The following is a 23,910-nucleotide window of genomic DNA, read 5'->3' as shown; positions in this document are numbered from 1 at the left end:
TTGCTCGCACCCTCGTCCGAGGAACAAGCTGATGCCTGTAATATTGTAATCAATTCAAACCCCAGCCTTAGAAGCATCATATCTGCCGTAACCTCTTTTCTCAACTTGCAACCGACTACAGTTCTAAGGTTTTCAATCAAACTTGGAACAAAAAAAGCAATGAGTGATGATAAAATCACACCTACTGGGCACATCTTAGAGACCAAATCGACGACGGCCTCATAGACGACATTGTGGGAGTCTCCATTGATAGTCTCGGCGAGCGTCTTTATCACCATGCGGTCGAGGTTTGAAGTTTCCGGCTGGTGGTTTGCGGTTCTGGGGGACAGAGAGCCTCTCTAAGAATCAAGTCTTCTAGGCTGGCAGATGCATTCTCTGGAACTCATATAGATGACTTACGGAGTAAACTTGGACTCGGACTCTTGGACTAAGACAAAAATTCATTATGATCGATATACTCAAACGTTGTTGCATTGGATAGCCAGTGAGGACGAATGCATAATTACCGTGTAAGATTAACCATATGAGTAAAAATGAAAATTAAATAGAGGCTATGTAGGGTATATTTGTAACAAAAGAATGTGCCGATAGTTGGGCTAGTGCTCCGTTCGAGGCAAGCTCGCTGGGTATTCATAACGACGTTTTTGCGGAGTGTCACCCGTCGGAGTGTACTCCTTCATAGGATGCCTTTGAAGGCTAGCACGAAGTTCCATGAGTGGATCACGAACTTCTTGCAACAGAGGCACCGCAGATTGCTCCAGATCCTGCATGTGAACATCGACATTTTCTTGAAGTTCACCAATACGTTGATGGGTTCCATCGAGTTGTTGTCGAATAACAGCTCGGGATTCACGAACATTGGCTCCAATGCTGCCTAGGTTCTTCAGTTGTGCTTCATGGAAAAGTCCGTTGCGAGACCGAGCTTTGGTAACGAAATCATCAAGGGCCCCCATTTGTTTGCTCACGTCAATCATCTGAGCATCCACAATCCGCACAGTTTCTTGATGCACGGATTCTGTAGCATGCTGGATCGAAACATTTCGCTCATCAAATTTCTATAGTGGTTAGCTTGGAACACTGAGGCGGACGGGGTATAATTTCTTACTTCCCAGTCATTCTGCATCCTAGACGTAATTTCATCTTTCGATGCAGTCACATCCTTGGCAAACTTGACTTCCTTATACATCCACTCATCGACTTGTCGATCGTATTGATTTGTGGCTTGCTCGAGAGAATTGCCCGATGCAGAAAGATCAGTGCGAACTCCATCAAATCTGTTCTTGAGACGGGCAGACTGCCGTTGGGTAGATTCTTCAAGCAGTCCCCGAATTTGTGACATAAGGGTATCACGTTCAACTTGAGAGTTTGCTTGCTCTTCCTCGAGAACCTGGGATATGTTGGAAGAGGCTTTGCGATTGGCCTCTACAGTTTGGCGATGAGCCTCTTGAAGATCAAGATGCAGTCGATCGATTTCGGATTTTTGTTTGTCGATGTGTGTTGCCATACTCTCGAACACGACTTTGATATCCTGGCCAAGAGTGTTATAGGATGAGTGGAGCTGAGAGTGAAATTCGGAGAATTCTCCAATGACCTCTTTGGAAATTCGGGCGGCGGCCGCTGACAGTCCATTTAGCCCCTCGCCAACTTTGGCTTTGACATCTTCCCGAAGGACCTTGATTTCTTCAAGGATCTCGTTCATCTCATTGTGGGCACCGGATGTCTGGGTCTTCGCGTCTTCCTCAACCTTGTCTAAGGACAGGTCGAATTCTTGAAGTTGAGACCGGGCAGACTGGGTCGCCTTCAGTTCGCTAGCTAGAAACTCATGCATTTTGTTTGAAATATTTCGGAAGAGCTCAGAATGATGTGCTTGGAAGGTGTCCAAACGTTCATCAATTTGCCCGGTGACTTGGCGGATTTCATTGGTAGATGCCTGCCATGTTTGCCCGTTTGCCATCTCTAGGTCATCCTTACGTTCAACTTTGGCGTGAAGTTCTTGAACATCTTCAACAGTGTCATCCAGGGTCGAAAGTAGATCCGTACATATTTCTCGAAGACTCTTTTCGGTCTCCTTGTGAGCTTTGAGGGCTGTAGTCTCTTCCGCAAGCTTCTCAGAAGTGTCTTTCAAGCTTGACTCAGTTTGTTCCAGGTCCAATTTTGTCCTTTTGAATCTGCTTTGAATGCTTTCATTGTCCTGCTTCAATGAATTGAAGTTTCCTGTGAGGGAAAACAACTCTTGTACCTTGTGCTTCAGACTGGATTCCATTGACTCAATCTTAGCACGTTGCTCCTCGTTAACGATTCGGCGCGATTCACTCTCTACAGTCATCTCTTCGAAGACATCTGGTGCCAAGTAGACACCATTCCGATGCCGAGTGGCGATCAAATCGCTTCTGAGCCTCTCCATCTCTATTCCGATCTCGCGGAGCAGCTTATTTTTTGATACCAGCGAATTGATCTGGGGCTTATTACGGATATTCTTGGCCCGGAAAGCGTAATCGAGAGTCGAAATGGTTTCTTCCAAATTGCTTTTGGCCTGCGATACAGTGGCGATGATGCAAGTCTTCGTCCGGCCACCGAGAGAATCTTGAAGCAGTCGTGTCAGCTTCGACTCACGGTAGGGGATATGAGAGCCTTTGTCGACTAGCGCATTGATGACCCTGCCAAGGGTGAGTAAACTCTTGTTGATCAGACCAGCTTCAACTGCTCGCTTGTTTTCTGCACCACTTCGTCCAATATTTTCGCTTCCTGCTAAATCTACCAGATTTAGTTTCCCAGAGCTGATATAGTCCTCTCCAGATTCAGTAGTGCGCTTGGTCAGAACCGTAATGGTGAATATTGTGTGACTTCGGGAACTCAAGTCGTTGCATTTTGTCGCGGCCACCTGGCGCTTGTGGCTACCCATTTGAAGCAGCTTTATACCGGTAGATGCAGAATCGATAAATGTTTCTTCCATTCCCTGAACCAAAGTAGCGGCCTGGCCCTTCTTCTCGTTCTCGAAAATCTTCAACTTTGTGTTATCATCGTATGACAACAGGTCGCGCAGTTCCTCATTGTAGAGTTCAATAAATGAGCATTTCACGGTGCTGTCTGTATCCTCAAGCTTGTTGAATAAAGAATAGAGGGTTCGTGGGATGATTCCGGCATCGTCTGATAAGATTCCCAGGGTGTCTGTCATATCACCAGACATAGTGTATGTCTTTCCGGTGCCTGTTTGGCCATATGCGAAGATTGTGCAGTTGTATCCAGCGAGCATCTAGCAATTTCAGGTCAGTACACCACCTTAACATAGTTTAATTCGCCAAGCTTACCTCATTGATAATAGGTGAGACCACTTCGTCAAAAACCAACGTCTGATCAGCAGCTGGAGAGAAAACCTTGTCGAAGGCATAGGACTTATTGGAGAGCGCGTTGGGTCCCATTGACAAGTCTACCTGTTTTCCACTGACTCCATCCGTAGACAAGACCACGCCGCTATTCTCCTTGACTTCTCGGTCATTGCGACCACGGCAGCGAACGACCACGTGGATGCTGGTATCTTCACCGATTTCGCGCTCAAATTCCCTATCTTTCCTTTTGCCAAGAACACTCGTTTGATCCAGGTTGGGCTTTGGTACCCGAGTTGGCACAGGCGCAGCCACTACGGCTGGTCTTCTTTTGGTTGTAAGTGCAGGAGATGTTTGTCGGCTTTCTGGAATCGCTGACCCCGCTCGTCGAGTCGGTTGGCGTAACTGGCGTAAACCAGTTCTCTTCGCGGGAAGGGGGGCGGCAGCCCGTGCTGCGCCGGCCATAGCGGGTAGAGATTTCAGGCAAAAGATTTGTTGAAGGATTTCAGACAAGCGATCTGAGAAGAAATGAAGAGAATGTTTTAAACTAGGGCACAAGATGCGACAATTTGGTTTAGTGTATTAATTTCAATGCAGGAGATCGAAGTGGATCCACTCGGAGAAAAGTAAACAATATCCACGTGACTGTGTTTCCTTATCGTTATCGTAGTTATGTCATGCCCCCTCTCACATGACTACTCCCCCGCGCTGGTTAACTATGCTTCGTCCTTCTTCTCCGATTTCATGAAAGCTCACTTCTACTCACATCTTTCGCTCATGTTCTGATGATTATTATTCTGCTATGGCTACAAGAAACTCGGTCCCGTTTCAAATTATCCCGGGGAAGGGGCTAGGCTCCATAGGTATCTATGCCCATCTGACCCATGAGATCAAGCTAATCGTTTCTAAGCACTCGGGGCCTCTCTACACAATATTTTGACACGAGTCAAATCACACCCTCAGATATATCCCTCTATCGACCTTGCATATTCATCCACGGATCCTCTCCGTATGCCGGTAGTGCTCCTTTTACCTTTGAACGGACTACGATTGCGCTTCGATGGCCCCGACCAGAGACTCCGTTTAATTGAAGTCCTAGATTTTTCGAAGGTGAACCTTGTATATAAGAGCCAGGATGTGATGAAGGGAGGCAAGTCAGTCGAGCAGCCTGCCTCTCCACAGGGTCCCAACTTTCGACATGTCTATAACCGTCTCTTCGGACCATCGTACCCGGGAGAGTACATTGCGCCGACAGATCAGTCACCCTATGGCACATATGTTCTTTCGTATCCGGGGGTTGCATTCTCATTTCCTCTCCAGCATTTGGCTTGGTCCGATCAATGCGATTTTGTAGCGCTCCTTTCATCCACGGCCGCGCTTTCAGCTACCTCCATGTCCATTTTCCAAGGATCATCCTGGCCAGAGACACGGGCAAATTTGTTCACCCAGCAGCCACAATACCCACGCTCCTCGGCCGTCATTGGCAAAACGCGTGACTCCTTTGCTGATGAAGTCGAAGAGATCCATATCATTGGAGCAGGGAAGTTAGAAGTAGTCCGGCGATCCAGTCCTCCGTTGGCCATAAATCTTGGTGAAACAACGCCACAGGATCTAATTGCTGAATTTGGTCCACCGGATGCCATTTACCGTAAACACGATCGACGAATCTCAATACATCGTGCAGTTGGGGGTGGGGATCAGCTCCACCTGAGTCCCTCGCCAGGCCGCGGAATTGATATTCCAGATACTGATCACTCCTCCACTAATAGTGTCACTGATGATTCAGACGACGAGATATACCTTGGCAATGCTGGAGATCCAGCATCTCTACCTGCGGAGTGCTTCTTCAATTATTTTCATCATGGTTTCGATGCTTTCATATCATATCCCACTTCACCTGGACCGGCATTTCCTGCATCTGGACTGTCTGATCCGGTCCCACCACCTTCATCGTCGCAGTTGACAGTCACCAAGATGATATTGCATGGAAACGTTCCGGGGTCATATCCCTTCAATCGTCATCGTCGAAGTCGTTGGATGATCCACCTCAACGAGTCTGATGAGGGCCTGACCTCGGAGTCTCCATATGATGAGATTTCCCAAGTGCTGCGCGATGCATGGAAGGGATCGTATACTAGCCCAGCCGAAGAACGAGCGCTGCAACGACCGATGGTATTAAATCGCGGGTGGGGCGATAGTCCAGAAAGCAGCGTCGAGTTCCTAGGTGGGTGGGAAGAAAGCACTGGCCGAGGAACGCGGACAGGACAAGAGGGCCATGACGGCAGCCTGGGCAACACGGAGCTATTTGGGTTCCCAGGACTGTTATTTGAAGTGTTGAAGAACGGCGCAGTGAGCTGTTTAACGGTTTATTAACCTGTACATTTTTTTTGTCGTTTTTGACTAGTAATCTGACATGGAGCAGTACGGAGCAACCTATGGCCTGTTTTTGTGGCTTCCTTCTTTTCGTCATATTTTTGAATCTAATTGAAATCTACAAATAAATATTCATAAATATTCAAAACTGAAAGCAGAACTTCATAGCTAGTAGAATACATTTGAGTAATTGTATTATTTGGGACAGTACGGAGCATTACCGTACATTGTTCCGTAACTTTCATTCCGAATTGAACCACCGCGCTTTATCCGATTTCACTGCACTTCTCACGATTTAAGAACCTTCCAAGGGATATGAAGGAGAATGCCGAACCAGCCGCGGTCAATACCTCGGTCCTGGACGTCAACTCTTAAGCTTCCGAAGTCGACATTTCCACCGCGTGTGTCGCTGGTCGACCAAACGAAATACCTGAAGCGATGCTCCGATGAACTCTACGCCTGGCAGCGCAACGAACGTCCCGCCGACAAGCCTTTTGTTCTACACGATGGTCCACCGTACGCAAACGGAGGATTGCATGTCGGTCATGCGCTCAATAAAATCTTGAAGGATATGATCTGCAGAACGCAATTGGGACGCGGAAAGCGAGTGCGCTATGTTCCGGGCTGGGATTGCCACGGTCTGCCCATCGAATTGAAGGCGCTTCAAGGCCTTCAAGATCACGGTGTGAAGGATGGATCTGTGAGCCCTGCAGTGATCCGGAAATCTGCCCGGCAACTCGCGCGACAGACGGTCAAGGCCCAAATGAAGGAATTCCGTGGCTTTGGTGTCATGGCGGATTGGGAAAATCATTGGAAAACTATGGATAAGGAATTTGAGATGCGACAACTTGGAATCTTCCGTGAAATGGTTGACCGGAGCCTCATCTACCGGAAATTTAAGCCCGTCTACTGGTCGCCCTCAACTGGCACCGCGCTGGCTGAAGCTGAGCTCGAATACAAGGAAGACCACATTTCTATTGCTGCCCTCGTCAAATTCCCTTTGGTGGATATTCCAGAACATTTGACCAAGGACCCGCTGCTGGGATCAAAAGAACTAAGCGCTGTTATTTGGACTACTACACCCTGGACCTTGCCTGCCAATGCTGCCATTGCGGTCAGCGACTCCCTGGAATACGCAATTGTCGAGTCGGAGGAGCACGGATGTCTTCTTATCGCCCAGTCCCGATTTGAATATCTTGAGAATATGCTGCAATCGGAGCTGACTGTCGTGATCCCTTCTATTCTTGGCTCAGAATTGGCTGACAAGACCACCTACCGACCTCTTTTCAAGGACGCGAATGCCAATCCCCAGCCGATTTTCAGTGCTAACTTTGTCACCGCGGATTCTGGCTCTGGACTGGTCCACTGTGCTCCTGGACATGGTATGGACGACTACGAAGCCTGTCTTGCTCGTGGTATCCCGGTGTTTGCCCCGGTCGATGATCAGGGCAGATTTACGGAAAAAGCGATGCCACATGATCCTACACGCCTGACTGGAAAGTATGTATTGGACGAGGGCAACGATGTGGTTCTTGAATACGCAAAGTCCCAAGGAAAATTACTTGCCCAGCACAAATACGAGCACAAGTACCCTTATGACTGGCGTTCCAAGCTCCCTGTTATCGTTCGCGCCACTGAGCAATGGTTCGCCGATGTGGGCGATATCCGTGGCAGCGCTCTGAAAGCATTGGATAATGTCCGATTTGTTCCTGAAACTGGAAAACACCGACTGGTCAATTTTGTTAAGAATCGCAGTGAATGGTGCATCTCACGTCAACGTGCTTGGGGTGTTCCTATTCCTGCCCTCTATCACCGAACAACCGGTGAGCCTCTTTTGACGAAGGATAGCGTGTCTCATATCATGGGAACTATCGAGGCGCGAGGCATCGATGCTTGGTGGACGGATAGTGCGGATGATCTTGCCTGGGTTCCTACCACTGTACGGGATGACCCCGTTGGATATCGACGCGGAACTGATACCATGGATGTTTGGTTCGATAGTGGAACTAGTTGGGCCGAAATAGATGTGTCTGAAGCGGGACGCTCCCATCCTGCAGATGTGTACCTTGAAGGAACCGATCAGCACCGTGGCTGGTTCCAGTCCGGCCTTCTCACTTACGTTGCTCACCAACTAGCGTCCGAAAAGACTGATGAACCCAGGGCTCCATTCAAGAATTTGATCACTCATGGATTTACCCTAGACGAGGAAGGACGCAAGATGAGCAAGTCGATTGGTAACACGCTTGTGCCCCAGACCATCATGGATGGAACTTTACTACCGCCTCTAAAGCCGCGAAAGGGCAAGGGAAAGAAGCAACCAGAGAACGCTGAGCCAACCTATGATGCGTTGGGCCCCGATGCACTTCGCCTATGGGCGGCTAGCAGTGACTACACCCGCGACGTTGTGATTGGAAAGCAAGTACTCCAGACCGTCCACACTAGTCTTCACAAGTTCCGTGTTACATTCAAGCTATTGCTTGGTGCGCTCGCTGATTTCCGTCCCGAGTTCGTAGTACCTTACGAGCAGCTACAGCAGGTTGACCGGATTGCCCTGAAACACCTGTCGGACTTGGTACTGTCCTCTCAAAAGGCCGGCGAGAACTTTGAATTCTACAAGGCTGTGAACATGATCAACCGCTGGGCCAACTTGGAGTTCTCATCGTTCTACATGGAAGCGATCAAAGATCGTTTGTACACACTGGGCGAGAACAGTGGCAGCCGTCGGGCTGCTCAGACCACCTTGTTCTATATCTTCAACTACCTCCAGGAGGTTCTTGGTCCCATAACACCTTTGCTTATCGAGGAGACCTGGGAGCATACACCGGAAGTGATCCGGTCGCAGAGCGAGCATCCCTTGCGACGCATCGTTTCAGCCCCCGCGTCGGAATGGCAGGATCTTGCCTTGGACGCCAACTACCAGGAACTAGTTGCCGTGCACTCGGTGATCAAAACGTTGCAGGAGCAGGCACGCGGAAAGAAGCAACTCGGCTCCTCCCTGCAGTCTTTTGTTCACCTCGTTCTTTCAGATGACCCGAGTAGCTCCGTTTTCCATCAATATCTCTCCGAGCTGCCCGATCTGTTTGTCGTTTCGTCGGTCACTCTTGGTCTTCCCGGACAAAATATTCCCACTGAAATTGCGGAAGCTGAATGGCAGTACCAAGAAGTGTGTGCGCTACCAGATGGCCAAAAAGGCACTGTTCATGTTTACGCACCTCAGGCGTCCAAGTGTCCCCGATGCTGGCGGTACGCTGTCCCAGAACCAGCAGAGTCAGAGATTGAAGTAATCTGCGACCGATGTGATACAGTTGTCAAGGACCTTGATGCGAAGGCACCCACTTCCCATCTCTGACCTTGTCCTGGTATCTGATACCGAGACTTCCGGTCTGCGTGTAAAGAACTCGAAATTCGCGCTCGACAGCGCGGCCGTGAGGCGGGTCTGCCCGTACCGGAATTGGATTGATAAATCCATGTGTAAAACTTAGTTCCATGGTTACGATGATCCTTTGCATCATAAAAAGCCATGAATCATCTACACAGACCATGTATTATATGTGTTTACCTACCTAATCTCTACTCATTCACCCACAACTTTTCGAGCAATATTGACGTTGATCTGGGACATTAACTGTTAGTTAAAGAGCTAGAGCAAATGGGTTGGGTTTTATCTTACTTTGCCGCCGGCCGGCTACTGGCGCGAATGAAACACCAAAACAGGCCTCATGCTAGTTTTTCGACCTCTGCAGTAGGCAAGCCACTGCCCAGGTTACTGATAAGCCCAGATATAGGATGTAAAGCCTAGGTGGTAAAAATTGGCTAACCAAAGAGGATGAAGAGTGAGAATGTTCCAATATTGGAAATGTTTAGTTTAAATTCCTAGGTATCCATCTAGAACTCCCTGAAGGTGCTTTTAAGTGAGGCTATCTATGAACCCGTGAACGTGAAGTGAAAGTAAAGTGAAAGTAAAGCTCCAAAGGTTGGAAATGATAGGAAAGTGAGATGAAACCTGGGAATTGATAGTAAAGTGATAACAACCTTGGAAGATGCGCTAGGACGGCAGGCAAGGTGAACTGAGATCGGGTCCCTTTCAACAGTACTATATTGGCTGAGATAGAAAATTCTGAATCTCATCACATTTCACAAAGAACGGTGCTGATCGAAGTCCCTTTTCAACTAGCCTGAAAATGGTTCGATCAATGTGTTCCATTACCAGTCCACGATCTTGAGCACTTCCCAAGGCCTGATATGCCACTGACAGCGGAAAAAGAGTAGAAGCAGGTCCATAAAGTTTCATATCATCTCCAAGTAAGTATTCCATGCTCAGTGATATCAGCTTTGAAAGCTGAGCAATTTGCGTTTGGATATCTGATGTCTCTGTGCTTTTTTCTATTGAGTATGGGAATGACCGCGAGAACTTCTCTAGCTCAGCCAAGCAGATAATTCGGAATGCCCAAATGTGAGAGAGACAATTTGCCATGGTAATGGTTGGAAATCGAAGTGGGGTTTCAGGCCCATCAGTCCAGTAGCAAGGAGTATCACTCTCAAGCCATAAGCGTTTTTCGTATAGGCAGAGGCGATGCAAGCTTTCAATAATGGCGTGGGCAATCTCATTAGCATCGCCTATATTGACTATCAAAGGGTCCTGGAAAAGAACATCGCTCTTATATAGAAGAGAAGGAATGCTTACGACTTCTGTGAGAAGAGCCTGCATGGGGGTTGGTGAGTTTTGGGAAGATGGTATTTCAATCCAAGACTCCAAGGCCAGAAACGTAGGCCGACGGCGGCGAACGGCTTCAAGAACCTGAATTCAAGTACGACGTCAATTGAAACCCCTAAATTTTCAACTGATTACGTACTAGGAGAGGTCTGAAACCATTAAAGAGCTCATGTAATGTTCCTGTTTGGAAACGCTTGGGGCCATAAGAGCGCAAGACTTCTCCGACTGCTGTGATATGGACTGTCATAGCTAAACTAGAGCTTGGAAACATTAACTAATAGTTAATCATGATCAGTGACTAATCAAATCATACACTAGTTGGAGCGAGAGCTTACCTCCACGAGTGTGAGACACATAATTGCCGGCACCAGTTCCAAGCAATGGCCATGGGTAGTTAGCCTGCTGCGAACCATTTTTAAAGCATCATTGTAGCCCCAATAGCTTTCTGTCTCTATTTTAGATGGTCGAGTGTTTGGATAAGTCATTGATAAGGCTAGTGCTTTGGTCGCTGTGGAAAGCACGTCAAGCTTTGTATCTTTGCGAACTAAATCTGGAAGCACTTTGATCCAGCCGCCACATATTCGACCGCCATCAAGTGTACTACCGCACTGAGCAGGTAAGAATCCCTGACTGATGAGCGTCGTGAGGTCATCCACACCTCTATGTATTCGATATGGACTTAACGGAGTACTCGATATCACATTTGAAATGTTTGAATGTGCTTTCGTTTTAGAGGATACAGACGAAGTTGAAGTTGACGGCGGCGTTTGGCTTGTTTGAGACACAAATTCCCAGTTCTTGGAATAGCCTGCACACTTTCTTCGAGTGAGAAAGCATTGGCTGCATTCCGGGCGCCTCCCATCGCACTAAAAGAGCATCAGGCACTGACAAATCCGTTTTCGGCTCTTGGAACTAACCCCAAGTTTGCGAGCCCTACACGTGTCACACACATTTCTCTGTTTTACCCTCATGTTCGATATATAATTGCACCTTGGTATGGAAGGAGAGCTAATTTCCAGAAGTCGTGGCCTTACGAAGTATAATTAGTAATTATTCGAAGTCTTGGCGGAATATACATCCAAGTAAGGTTAGCCTACAAGGTATAAAACTATTCCTAAAAAGGCTAGGTCAATGGAGCAAATTTGATGGATTTTGATAAAAACTGTCAAATTTTAAAGTCAACTGCCAGGAAGAAAATCAACTTTTCCATGCAATTTGATGGGCATATAGTATAATTATATGATTATCTCGTTCATAGGTGACAGATAACACTGTAAAACGAAATAATTCAACAGAAGCGTCAAGTAGGATAAGGTTCATGGGCAACACATCGCATTCTCATGTCATTCTGGTAAATGCACGTCACGTTGGGTATGGGGCCAATCTTTCAATAGCGAGTTGAATTAGAGGTTTTACGCGCCCTCATCTTCAGGGAGGCGAACAGCACCAGTGCCAGCACCATGAGACCAGAAGCCGTCCAAGTGAAGGGAGCTATAAGATGATCAGTAAAAGTCTCTGCATTTGTTTTCAGAGGAACCTACACTCCCAAAGAGCTGCCAGACGATCCAAGGAGCCAGTATCCCAACAGGCCTTGGGTGAAAATATCCTGGATGGCAAAGAGGATGGTCTCAATATCAACACTCAACTTCAGAGCGAGAGTGCCAGCGGCGAGGGTACTAGAGAAGATTAGCCATTATCAGAGTACAAAGTTTAAGTTGAGTACATACATTGGGAACAAGGCAAGAGCAATGAATGCCGATCCGGAAAAGGCTCCAAAGAACTTGCGTGTCGGTCCATCCTGCTTCTGAGCTGCTTTTTGAGCATGGAATCCTGCATGATTCAGGGTGACCAGATAAGAGATACAAGATAGAGTCAGCCACACCCATCGTACGCGGGTGTGACCGGCGAAAGAGCCCAACAGTCCGGTAGCAAGCATTACCCAGTTGGCCGCAATGGCAGCAAGCAGGTTTGCACCTGGCAAGCCTGACGCCAACGCAAAGATGGTGAGCAACAGGGGTGTGCTGAGGGCCCAGTTCACATATCGGAGCCACAACACCTGTCGGAACACGTCTTGGTGAGTGTTGGGGATTCCATGAGTGCCGTGATTGATAATGTGTGCGTGATTAAAGCCGATACCCTGGCCTGTCGAGAGGGCAAGATAGGTGATGAAGGAGATGGTAGTAATCAAGGAAGATAGAGTGTGGAAGACCCGCTTGGCCTGCAGATCGTTAGGTTTGTGGGGAATGAAGGTTTAAGGATCTAGACCACTTACTACAGGCGCACGGGCACTCAGTGAATAGAACACTAGCGAGCTGATGCCCATCAGGACGGTAACCACCCTATATTGACGTTAGTGTCTTCGAGGTAGAACAGTTGAGTTGCACTGACCAGAGGGTTCGCTTTCCTACGTCATGGAGCTCCTGGAAGTGCGGGAGATCGGGAACAACGGTGGGAATTGGTGCCACTGGCCCGGTGGAGGTAGAGGGCAACATAGTGGGCAAGGGTAATTGTTCAATTGGAATAATCAGAAATCAAAAAGTTGAAGATGGAAAAGATGAAGTTGAAATAGTAAAATAGAAAATCCGGGGGAAAACAAGATTTGGAGCTACGCGGAGCTGTCGTCATTACAGATCGAAATGAACCTTGGATTCCTCATTTTATTCAATTTATTTTATTTCTTTTGATTGGATTAAGCAAGGACACACAAAGCAAGGTTCAATATTAGAAAATACAAACAGGGAAGTTGCCTTTTAAAAATACTTGTGGAAGTGAAACTCGTATAATACTTGCATGATCTATACAGTCCATTGCTTTTTGTGATGTCTTGGCATCAGGTTTTTGACGACTGCCATATCAACTATCACATCAATCGCAGATCAACTTCTCTTCCAAGACTCTTGTCTCCACTGACTCTGAGACGGGATATCCCCAGCATCAGGAACACTTCCACTAGACGCTTCAGCTGCATTCCAGCCGTCTCAGAGCATACCTAGGTACGGAGTACTGGCTTCGTGATACTGCATGCGGCCTCGGCAATTCCCGTAGGGACATCTGGTCCAAAGTACTTACTGGCTCGGAAGCTGACATCAGACGATCCATTCTCGCTACATAGTACATAAGTGGCGATGATGACGCAGGACACAGGTCAAATGTCACAGTCGGAACTAGTGACGCCCTCATGGCAGCTACGAACAAGCCCTGTTTTTTCCATCAATGGATGCAGAATACGTCGTACATGAGAATTTCCCAGCCTGCATAGGTAGCACAGGGATTTACCTAGGTCGTGATGAGGCTGGTTAGAGATCGGCAGAGGCTGGTTAGAGATCGGCAGAGGATCGTCAATTCCACCATCTCCCGAGGTCCAGACTCTAGGCCTGATCGTGGGTAAACCTCGGGAGCTGTTGAGAAACATTAAAGTAGAGAATTTGCAAAGGTAGTAATCTAACCTACCCGGTCATGCAGCTACGGTACCCCCTCTAAGCAAGGGGTGGGGTCTAGGGAAGCTGAAATGTTTGTCAATGGAAAATTGAAATATGCCAAAAGTAATATTGACTTCCGATGAATTGATAGGTATTTTGACATACACATTTAACCCCAGGTCTTGGGCAACATTTCAATTTGCAAGGTCTACCCCAAATCCCCCATCATCCACCTACAGAAACGAACTAATTTGAAGATTGAAACTAGCTAATGCAGGCCTGTCAAAACAATCGATAACTTCTCACCTCCTTTCAGCCACCGGATCTTGTCACTAATACCCTCAGCTTCAAAGGCTTCACGCAGCTCAGCTCCTAATTGAGTGAAATGCAGCCAAGATTCATAGTGCATCGGAACAAGAACGTTAGCCTTGAGGTCACGAAAGAGTCTCGCGGCATCTTTCCCATCCATAGTAACCTGCAAGCTGGGACCATTCGCATCTGCAGTCGTAGGAACCTGAGCGTTACCCAAATTCAGCACAGCTGCCAAGACATGAAATCGATCCGCGATACTCTTCAGCTCATCAATGTAGACAGTATCACCTGAGAAATAGATTGCATTAGGAATTCCATCACGGCCGTGACCAAAATCAGCCCCAGTCACAATGAACCCAACACATTCGCCCTCAGGAGCGTGTTGTGTCGGAGTCGCAATAATTTGGAACAGCTTGCCAGCGATAGAAATATCAATCTTCTCCCAGGGTTTCATGCCATGAACAGCAGGGCGAGGAGCAAGATTCTTAGCGCCGTTTACAGTAGTGAAAACATGACGTCCATTCAGCAGTTGGCGACCCAATTCATCCAGGTTATCTGGGTGGTCTTCGTGGCTTAGGAGGATAACATCGATCACAGGAAGTTGGTCGAGACTCATAGCTGGGTCTTGTGATACTTCAAGAATTATCGGAAAGCCCTTCCACGATGAACCAGCGGGAGAAAAGAAGGGATCCGTCAGGAAATTCACGCCGTTGATTTCAAGGACGGCGGTTGCGGTGCCGATGTGAGTTATATTCAATTGAGGGGCCATTTTCAATGATGAAAAAGTTATCGGTGCCTAGGTAGTAGGTAGGTAGGAGACGAATCTTGGAAGTCTTTTCAATGTTGAAATTTTTCAATTCCAAGGTTCGGTATAGAGGTTGGGCTTCCCAGGTTCACGGGATAGCATGACCTATTTATTCTTTTGTCAGGAAGTGCCAATCCATTATAAATCAAATACATCGCTTCTATTCCGTCATTCCATCCTAACCGATAGAATAATCGACCGCGGGTGCGAGGGGAAAGAAATGGAGGTGTTGAGTTTGGGTACTGCCTAAAAGAGGTATATAAATCGCCAAGACTCGACTTTTGAGTTAGACCCCACATTAGCTAGTTAGCTGCATGGAATATTTACATCCTGAAAATTTAGTGCAAAGGATTCCATTATTATCTTATACACACCTATTCAAAGCAATGAGTTGCTGTTGGAATATGGAACAAAGCAGTCATGTGATCAAATTGTTACTTTATAATAGATAGCAAACTAAGAATGAAAACCAGACTTTACAACCACTTCAAGAGGACACAAAGATATCATAGGGGCGTAAAGCGCTACCTGCGATAGGTGTCAGAAGTGGGCGTTAGCCTCATCACCTTTATCGAATAGCTATTCCACACTTGATACAGGTGTACCGACAGTTGCCTTATTTTAAGATGGGGATCAAGGAAGTGGATGTTGAAATATTGAGAGGGCTGCACTGTTTAAGAACCAGTGGCTCCATTATTGAAACCAATCAAATGCATCGGAACTACTCACCGTGGCAGTTAGATTGATGCCTACTATTTAAAAATCCGAGCCTGAGCTGATTTCTACTCTTGTCATACTGAGATGGTCTTCAATTATTGATATGATGAATGTATGTCTACTCTGAATTTGTAAATATGGGATAAAACGTGTTCTGGCATTCATTCACCTGGACTGCCTTACCGGGGTAGGTAGGTGGAAGTTAACTAGGTAGCATTAGTATCCAAAGGAGAGTTGATTCTGAACTTGGGATGTTCATCCTAATGATGAGGTCTTCGAAGAAACCTTCTTCGGTGACAGATCAATATAGTCTTGATCTAACTTCTCGAAGTAGGTCAGCTCCGAATGTAAGATGTTCTTCAGTTTCCTGCTCCAATTCGTTGCTCTCGTGTAGAAGATATCTTTCAACTGAGGCTGCCACTATCATGCGACGCACTAAATGGCCTTGAGGCAGAAAAGTCACTGGAATAATATGTTGACATGTGAGGCAGTGTGTATTGGTATCGCGATGTAGTCGAACAAGCTCTATTATAGCCGAGATGCGATCTCCTGAGTCTTCTGAATCAGGTTTCAGATGGATTCTGTCTAATAAGTATAATCACTGTATGAGCGCTTGGAGACACCTCCACTTCTTCCAGTGTTGCTTTCTGTCGCTCTCTCTCTCTCTCTCTCTCTCTCTCTCTCTCTCTCTCTCTCTCTCTCTCTCTCTCTCTCTGCAAAGTTATCTTCGAACATTGCAGTGAAATAAGGAGTTATTAAAAGGAAAGGCCTTTGAAATCTTGTACTGTGTTCATGTGAAGGAGAAGATAGGGAAGTAGTGAGCGTAGTGGTCAACATGTGCACAAATTACAGGCGCTAGCGGTGGTCAAATACGGTCTGGTCTATTTTTGACCCCAACGGGACTGGAACGCGGCAACATCGATAATCGCCCATATAATGCGTTTTCCAGCATAAGCCCCCGTTAAGTAGGACCTATTCTTCAAGTGATGTAGGCTAGGGGCATGCACTGTGGAGGAAGAAGGAAGAGGCCATATCTAACGGAGATTCACGTTGAAAAACGCCTTGTATGGGCTTAGTCCAATTCGATCTTTGGGCTCGTGTTGAATGAGCATTTATAAACCAAAATACAGCTCGGGTGTGTGGTGTAGACTCTGTAGAGGGCTGTAAAGTAGGTGAAGCAGGTGTTTTGAGCTCAAGCAACCGCGTCATTTTGCCGAGTCCCATGACAGACTCATGTTCAACTATCCATGACTAATCTTTCATCTATGAAGCTTCAATCGGATTTTGGAATCATAAGTTATATTTTCATGCCAATTGTAACGAGTGTTGAGAAATAAATGCCATAAGGATCATTTTTATGTTATAATTATTGTCAACTTGTCATATCATATCGAGCGTTCGTATCGTACCATCATTCATCACTCTCCGAGTCTACAGATTTCGATTCAAATCAGATCTTGCTTTTGGTGCAGTTCACCAGATTCACATCACTCTTCACATCAACATGAACAATACCAGCCGGAATGGCCTCCAGATCCATGCGTTTCGGGAATCGAATTGACACTTGCATGTACGGAGGTAACCAGAGACCAGCATCAATGCACTCGCCCTTGAAACAGATACTCCGCAACTTCTCGGGATCGAACCATTGAATAAAAGGGTCGGCATCAACGACAAATCCGCTGAGAGTAAGCTTTCGGATCGAGATACGGCGGCTAGTAATACCCATGCCCATGGCGCGGATCTTGGCCTTCTCCATGATTTTCTTGTCGAGGTATTCACCATATCCAAACTTCGGATGCAACTCACCATCACCATCGCCACTAGAATCCAGGGTTAGCAGTTTGAAAAAGGCCACGGATACCGAGGGCTCACTAATAGACGGGAATATTATTTTGACGCCGATCTATCTCCCAGTCATCTTGAATCAGCTGTCCGCGCATGGCGATGATTGCCGGTTCTAAAATCATGCTGAGCTCCAGTTCTTCTAAATGAAGGTTTAGCCACACAGCCTGCCAGATGTAGGTCTGGTACGACTGCAGCATGCCCGTGATTTTAAGGCTGCGCAGGTTTCGGAACTCGCAAAGCGGCTTGAGATCTTCCAATTTCAGGCAATTGAATTCGACATCATGCTTCGTATTCGGCCAGAAAAGGTCGATGCCGAGGGTATGCTTCTTTCGGGAAAGACCATCCCAATACGAAACATCATGGAACCCCATCAATGGCTTCGATGGCGTAGCAGCTTCAAAGACAGCAGAGGAAGATGTACTAGTAGTAGAAGCTGTCGATGGGCGAATTTCCCAATCCGGGAAGATTGACCTTGGACCATCAATGGGAATGGGACTACTGTATTCTTTGATGCGAGACGTGAAATGGATCCTAGGGGCTAAAGGGGATGACCAGACTTCTTGGGGCTTTTTGGGCTCCGGAGTAAGTGCACGGCTTGTAAAATCACGGAGTCGGGATGCTGCCTGGTGACGGAGTGCCCCAGTCAACACTCGAAGCTCGGAAATACTGCGATTTTTGTGTCTATCAATAGCGGCCGGGATTGTCGCCGGGATTGCTGCCGGGCTTGTACCTGCTCTGTGCGAGGTTCGAGCGTCCTCGAGACCCAGGTTGAAGGGAAAGCGTGTGTGGAGAGTCATGTCATTTCCTGTGACCGTGTTAATGGAGCACATCTTTATGGTGGAACACAAAGCAAATGTCAAGATCAGTAGAAGAAGGTCAGCTTGAGGGTGGGGGTGAAATGAAGACACTCAAATCTTACGAGCATTCTTCTGCTCAGAGAGCTGCAGCTCGTATTTAGTACAATCCGTCCAGAAATCCAATCCCATGAGGGTATCAGCCCAATGGGCGGGATGGTCTTCCATGTCGGGATGGTTTTCCATGTCGGGATGGTCTTCCAGTTCGGAAAGTTCTTCCATCTTAGGATGGATGAAGAGAAAGAGAGAGAAAGAGTATAAGAAGAGGGGCGAATGTCTAGGTGAATGAGAGGTCGGCGCAAAGTGAGAATCTTGAGAATCTGAGTGTTGTGAAGCATGGCTACATGGATGGTCATTGAATTTGGGATATACCGTAATTAATATTCAAACAAACCATACGCTTCAGTAGGTTAGTTGGTGATGCAGCTTTGAGCTTCTTTTTCAGGTATTTACATCCTGACATAGAGCTGAAGCTGACTTGACGATGTTTGTACTCCATGCTGGATCCGTGCATTTGATTGGATATACCAAACATGGACTTCCATAGATTCCAATCTCCAATTGAAATTCCAATGGAGACCAGGAATCAGGAACAATATCACTAGTGAAATTTAATGTGCACAATACTGAGAGAATTCTGGCTGGTAGTTGGCTGACTTCGCTAATTTTTTGTTTTCCCTTCCCGTTAAATACATCCATGGACACCCGGAGCCGAGGGGGAATCAACCCGCAAGCCACTTTTCGTCATTCCAGCAGAAAAGTCAAGGGGGATAAAAGAAACTCGGAACTAAATCATGTATGCATCAAACAACCTAGTACTTCTTGCCCTGGCGCAGGACGTCACCGAACTCCTCCAAAGGCGAGCGGATGAGCTTAGTCTCCTTCCAGAGGTTGGGGGTAAGGAAGCCGTAAGTGTTGACAACGGCGACGAAGGTGGCCTTGAGGGTGTTCTCGAGGGTCTTGGTGGATCCGGAAGAAGAGGTGTAGGCATCCTGGACACCAGCGAGCTGGAGCAGACGCTTGACGGCGGGGGAGGCAACGAGACCGGTACCGCGGGGAGCGGGGATAAGCTGTTTGGGTTATTAGTACAATGGCGCAAATTGCTGGTAGGATGAGATAGTACTTACACGGACGGCAACGGAACCACACTTACCACTCTGCTTAACGGGCAGAGAGTGAGGCTCACCAAGGTTGGTACCCCAGTAACCGCGGCGAACGGGGAGCACAGCGAGCTTGGCAATGGTGATAGCGGCACGGATGGCAGTGGCGACTTCCTTGGAGGTCTTGATACCGAGACCAATGTGGCCCTCACCGTCACCGATCAGGACAATAGCCTTGAAACGGGTACGCTGACCAGCACGGGTCTGCTTCTGCACGGGCTTGATCTATTTGACGTAAAGAAAAAACTGTTAGCCGATTTGTTCCTCGAATATTGAATTGCCCCCCCCCCAATTTCAATTTTTCAATTTCGCGATTCTGATTGTTGGTCGTGATTTGGCGTGTTTGTATGTGTATGTGTGCGCTTTCTGTCGCATTCTCCTCCAATGTTTGATGTCGGGAATAGTGGAATTGTCGTACCTTCATAACCTCATCCTTGAGCTTGGGGAGGAAGAAGTCCACGATCTGGTACTCCTTGACGGGCAGAGAGTGGAGGTAGATCTGCTCCATGCTGGTGATCTTGCCGGCCTTGACGAGACGGCCGAGCTTGGTGACAGGCTGCCACTCCTTCTCCTCCTGCTTTCCACCACGACGGCCACGGCCACGACCACGACCACGGCCACGGTCGCCACCACGGTCGCCGCGCGAACCGAAACCTCCACGTCCTCGGGGAGCAGCGTCAGCCATATTGGATGTATGTGTGGGCGACGAGAAAATTGTCGATGGGAATTGTCGATGCGGTCGTCGGAGGTTCGCTGAGTCTAGCTTGTTTGCACCAAAAATTCGGGTGTGCTAAGCGAGCGGGACAGCCCTAGGCAGAACCCTGAGCCCTAACGTCCAAAAGGAGAGATGGTCTGTGCAGTGGAATATCAGCTGACTGGATCCACTTCGAGGTACAGCGTAACGAAGTACGTAGTTATTCCGTAATAGTCTTCATGGTTCAATTAGCTTATAGATTATTTTGTCTTGATTAACATCTTTTCAAATCTATCAACTGTCATATTCCTATGTGATATCCTCAAGATCATCAATCTGTATCTTCCTGGCTGATAACGCATCCTAATTGGGCGATCGGAAGACCAGTTCATCTCCGCAATCTCCAACTTGACGATGTCATTATCGCCCAGTTCCTGTTCCTGTCACTTTACTACTGGTTAATTTCCCCAATTACAACTTGTTCTCTTTCCAATTTTCTTCGCTCCAGTTCCAATCTATCTGTCTTTCTCACTTTTCGATCAAAATCATGTTTCGCTGGTAAATCCATCCCTTGGCAATCAAAACAATCGGACCGCATACCAATTAATATCTTGACCTTTTCAGGTACCAGTCTAAATTGGCCAAGTCGCCCATCTTGACTGCCAGTTTATCAAGTGCAGTATGTACTCCTACTATGTCAATTCTTGGAGATCATTCTCTTATCGATCATCTAGGTATTGTTTGGCACCGGTGACGTCCTAGCCCAGCAGGCTGTCGATCGCCGAGGTCTACAGAAGCACGACTTTGCCCGCACTGGCCGAATGGCTCTCTACGGTGGAGGTTAGCTACTACCAATACACCCGTGGCAGTAGCTAATAAGCTAACTATTAATTCACACAGCTGTCTTCGGTCCTGCCGCCACTGCTTGGTATGGCATCCTTCATCGCCATATCAACCTCAGAAATACCTTATCCACCACCATTGCTCGTGTCACAGCTGATCAGGTTGTGTTTGCGCCTATACAAATGAGCTTCTTCCTTTTCTCAATGGCTGTTATGGAAGGGTCTGACCCAGTGGAGAAGTGGCGCAATTCGTTCGTGCCTGGCTACAAGGCCAACTTGATAGTTTGGCCAGTTGTCCAAGGTTTTAACTTTGCATTCGTTCCCTTGGAGCTGCGGGTTTTAGTTGTCAATCTTGTCAGCTTGGGTAAGGACCTTCTAGCTCTTATATCCACGAAGTACCGTTCTAACAATTCATCACTATCCAGGCTGGAACTGCTTCCTGAGTTTGGTAAGCAGTGGTGAGACTTGATCGAGTAATTCTGGGGTGCAAACATATCCAATGCTTTTTCATTTGTTTTGATATCTTTGTCGTATTAATATTCTTCGTTTGGCGTTGTCATATGCATCTATGATATGTTTACACTTCTAAGGCTCCCGGGGCTTAATCTAAGGGTTGATTGGAAGAAAGATGTCTTTTTTCTCGAGTGAAAGTGAAAGTAGGACGAAATTTATCTAAGCTAAATCGGATGAAGTAAGCAACCTTAGAATCTTTGAAGTATAAAGAAATAAAAGAGTAAGTGTTGTTCTAGAAGATATCCGTACTAGGGTTGTGCGGCCCGATCCAAAAGAGGCAAAGCAGTTTTTGCGTGCCGTGATCTCGGACTTCGAAACTTCCACGGTCACTGCGGTCCCTCTTGTCGCTCAACTCCGCCTACTTTCCCGACTCTGCCTGGAGCAGATTTGATTCTGCCGTATTAAAGGCTAGGCACGTGTTAGAATAATTAACACGCGAACAAAAGCGCCCTTCCGAAAATCTCTCCCTCCGCACTTCCCTTCGAACACCCCCCACCCTATCTCCTCACACCACCCATCATGGCTGATGTCGTAGAGAATGGCGCCCCCGTGGCCGACGAGAACAAGCCCACCAACGATCTTGTCACCGTTTTCCACGATCCCGAAAACTTCAACGTCAAGCACCCTTTGATGCATGACTGGACCTTGTGGTTCACCAAACCACCCAGTGGCCGAGTGAGCTTCATCTGAAATTCAAAGTCAATAAGACATGTGCTGACTGTTTTTCAAGGGCGACAACTGGAACGATCTGCTGAAGGAAGTTGTCACATTCAACTCCGTAGAAGAATTCTGGGGCATCTACGTACGTACGATCTTTTGGCATCAAAAATTTGAGTTACTGACTGGGTTACTTTTATTAGAACAACATTGCACCCACCTCGGAGCTCGGTCTCAAGGCCGATTATCACCTCTTCAAGAAGGGCGTGCGCCCTGAATGGGAGGACCCGCAGAACAAGCATGGTGGCAAGTGGTCGTACCAATTCAAAGACAAGCGTTCCGTTCCCATCGATGATCTCTGGCTGCACGCACAACTCTCCGCGATCGGCGAGACTCTCGAGGCTGACGGAGATAACGAGGTCATGGGTGTTGTTGTTAACGTTCGCAAGGGTTTCTACCGTGTTGGTCTCTGGACTCGCACCGTGGGCAAGGCTATCCCCGGTGACAAATCTACCCGTACACCAGCACAGGGCAAGGAATCGCTCGAGTCGATTGGCCGCCGGTTCAAGGAGGTTTTGCGACTCAACGATGCTGACGTTGTCGAGTTCTCTGGTCACACTGACAGTGCACACAGTGGCAGCACCCGTGCTAAGGCCAAGTACACTGTTTAAATCGAAGTTACGACATGGATCTCTGGCTAATTTCATTCCTCTATGAATGAATGCAAAATCGAATTGAGGATGGGGTGTTCTTTTTTTTTTTTCTTAGACCATGATGCCAGATGAACACCCAACAATACCCGGGCTCGAACCGAGTGCTTATGCTATTTTCTTAGGGATAATGGAGATGATATGAACACATCGAGAGTCAGTCTCTTTCCCGCTCAAGCATTTTTCTATTAAAAAAAATGCTATTTATCTTGCAGTAACGACCTGGTTGCTTTCGACATGTATCTTCGCAAAAATACTTTACGAGGCATGTTTCAATTGAGAGCTCGGCTTATACATAAGGAATCTTTACGGCTGCATTAATTCATGAGACATTATGAACTTGGATGATATGAAGTATGGTAAGAAATTGTGGATTGGAATTGTATTGCTCAACTCTCCCCATCACATATAAGTAATTGGGTGATTTAAGCCGAAGAAATCGCTGCGATCTAGTATTCCCCTTCAAGCAGATCGTACGTCTCGCCACTCGCCAGCCATCTTGTCGAGATATCCCCATGTACTGTAAATGAATGATGGAACTGGCCGCGGAGAGCGACTCCACAACTATAAAGGTCGACACCATAGTCCGTGAGCACCATAGGTCTCGCATCTTGACGACGATCTTCGCCTTCTTGGTGACCTTCAAACCATCATCTGCCTCACGGATGCAGAGAGCACGTCTCAATAGCCATTTCTTGTTTAGATCCCCATGCGCTGTTCCTTGGTAAACAATTTCCCTACTCGATCATATTGTCGATGTTATCGACGATCTCGTTGATCGTCTTTTGGATGTTCCGCCCACGTTTCATCAACTAAATATATGTGGCAAGAATGAGCTTTTGAGTGACGTTAGCCCTAATAACTTGGCCAGAAAGTTCAGTGAGCCCATATGATCTTCCGACCAGTAGAATCCAATCACAGAAACCTTCATATATGACCGGCATTGCGATCCAATATTGATAGCTGTCT

The 23,910-nt window shown here is 47.2% G+C and overlaps 9 protein-coding genes across 9 annotated transcripts; 3 read left to right on the top strand and 6 right to left on the bottom strand.

Annotated features, from left to right (window-relative positions):
• Positions 1–596: 596 nt before the first annotated feature.
• Positions 597–3,788, bottom strand: N7495_007347 (putative kinesin family protein (BimC); the record flags this gene model as incomplete). Its single annotated transcript, XM_057209998.1, has 3 exons — positions 597–1,055; positions 1,106–3,253; positions 3,309–3,788. 3 exons carry the CDS (start codon positions 3,786–3,788, stop codon positions 597–599), a joined length of 3,087 nt encoding a protein of 1,028 aa, XP_057063772.1.
• A 337-nt stretch (positions 3,789–4,125) lies between these two features.
• Positions 4,126–5,696, top strand: N7495_007346 (UPF0183 domain protein; the record flags this gene model as incomplete). The annotated part of the gene is made up of 2 exons (XM_057209997.1): positions 4,126–4,186; positions 4,234–5,696. 2 exons carry the CDS (start codon positions 4,126–4,128, stop codon positions 5,694–5,696), a joined length of 1,524 nt encoding a protein of 507 aa, XP_057063771.1.
• Positions 5,697–6,021: 325 nt separating this feature from the next.
• Positions 6,022–9,045, top strand: N7495_007345 (isoleucine--tRNA ligase ISM1; the record flags this gene model as incomplete). Its single annotated transcript, XM_057209996.1, has 1 exon — positions 6,022–9,045. The coding sequence occupies one exon, from the start codon at positions 6,022–6,024 to the stop codon at positions 9,043–9,045; it is 3,024 nt and encodes a 1,007-aa protein (XP_057063770.1).
• A 744-nt stretch (positions 9,046–9,789) lies between these two features.
• Positions 9,790–10,823, bottom strand: N7495_007344 (uncharacterized protein; the record flags this gene model as incomplete). The annotated part of the gene is made up of 3 exons (XM_057209995.1): positions 9,790–10,494; positions 10,550–10,684; positions 10,746–10,823. 3 exons carry the CDS (start codon positions 10,821–10,823, stop codon positions 9,790–9,792), a joined length of 918 nt encoding a protein of 305 aa, XP_057063769.1.
• A 999-nt stretch (positions 10,824–11,822) lies between these two features.
• On the bottom strand, positions 11,823–12,902 carry N7495_007343 (opsin family protein; the record flags this gene model as incomplete). Its single annotated transcript, XM_057209994.1, has 5 exons — positions 11,823–11,901; positions 11,952–12,086; positions 12,138–12,628; positions 12,683–12,749; positions 12,799–12,902. The coding sequence occupies 5 exons, from the start codon at positions 12,900–12,902 to the stop codon at positions 11,823–11,825; spliced, it is 876 nt and encodes a 291-aa protein (XP_057063768.1).
• Positions 12,903–14,097: 1,195 nt separating this feature from the next.
• On the bottom strand, positions 14,098–14,910 carry N7495_007342 (MBL fold metallo-hydrolase; the record flags this gene model as incomplete). Its single annotated transcript, XM_057209993.1, has 1 exon — positions 14,098–14,910. The coding sequence occupies one exon, from the start codon at positions 14,908–14,910 to the stop codon at positions 14,098–14,100; it is 813 nt and encodes a 270-aa protein (XP_057063767.1).
• Positions 14,911–17,113: 2,203 nt separating this feature from the next.
• N7495_007341 (uncharacterized protein) lies at positions 17,114–18,587 on the bottom strand (the record flags this gene model as incomplete). The annotated part of the gene is made up of 3 exons (XM_057209992.1): positions 17,114–17,486; positions 17,539–18,316; positions 18,431–18,587. 3 exons carry the CDS (start codon positions 18,585–18,587, stop codon positions 17,114–17,116), a joined length of 1,308 nt encoding a protein of 435 aa, XP_057063766.1.
• A 590-nt stretch (positions 18,588–19,177) lies between these two features.
• On the bottom strand, positions 19,178–20,222 carry N7495_007340 (40S ribosomal protein uS5; the record flags this gene model as incomplete). The annotated part of the gene is made up of 3 exons (XM_057209991.1): positions 19,944–20,222; positions 19,493–19,750; positions 19,178–19,435 (listed from the first exon to the last, which is right to left on the bottom strand). Exons 1-3 carry the CDS (start codon positions 20,208–20,210, stop codon positions 19,178–19,180), a joined length of 783 nt encoding a protein of 260 aa, XP_057063765.1. The 5' UTR covers positions 20,211–20,222.
• Positions 20,223–20,766: 544 nt separating this feature from the next.
• N7495_007339 (Eukaryotic translation initiation factor 4E-1) lies at positions 20,767–22,902 on the top strand (the record flags this gene model as incomplete). Its single annotated transcript, XM_057209990.1, has 7 exons — positions 20,767–20,777; positions 20,844–20,898; positions 20,954–21,059; positions 21,120–21,519; positions 22,021–22,249; positions 22,305–22,376; positions 22,435–22,902. 7 exons carry the CDS (start codon positions 20,767–20,769, stop codon positions 22,900–22,902), a joined length of 1,341 nt encoding a protein of 446 aa, XP_057063764.1.
• Positions 22,903–23,910: the final 1,008 nt, after the last annotated feature.

Source organism: Penicillium taxi (assembly GCF_028828555.1).
Source record: "Penicillium taxi strain IBT 34144 chromosome Unknown utg000004l_segment0_segment0, whole genome shotgun sequence".
Lineage (NCBI taxonomy): Eukaryota > Fungi > Ascomycota > Eurotiomycetes > Eurotiales > Aspergillaceae > Penicillium > Penicillium taxi.
This window is presented reverse-complemented; position numbering and strand designations above follow the sequence as displayed.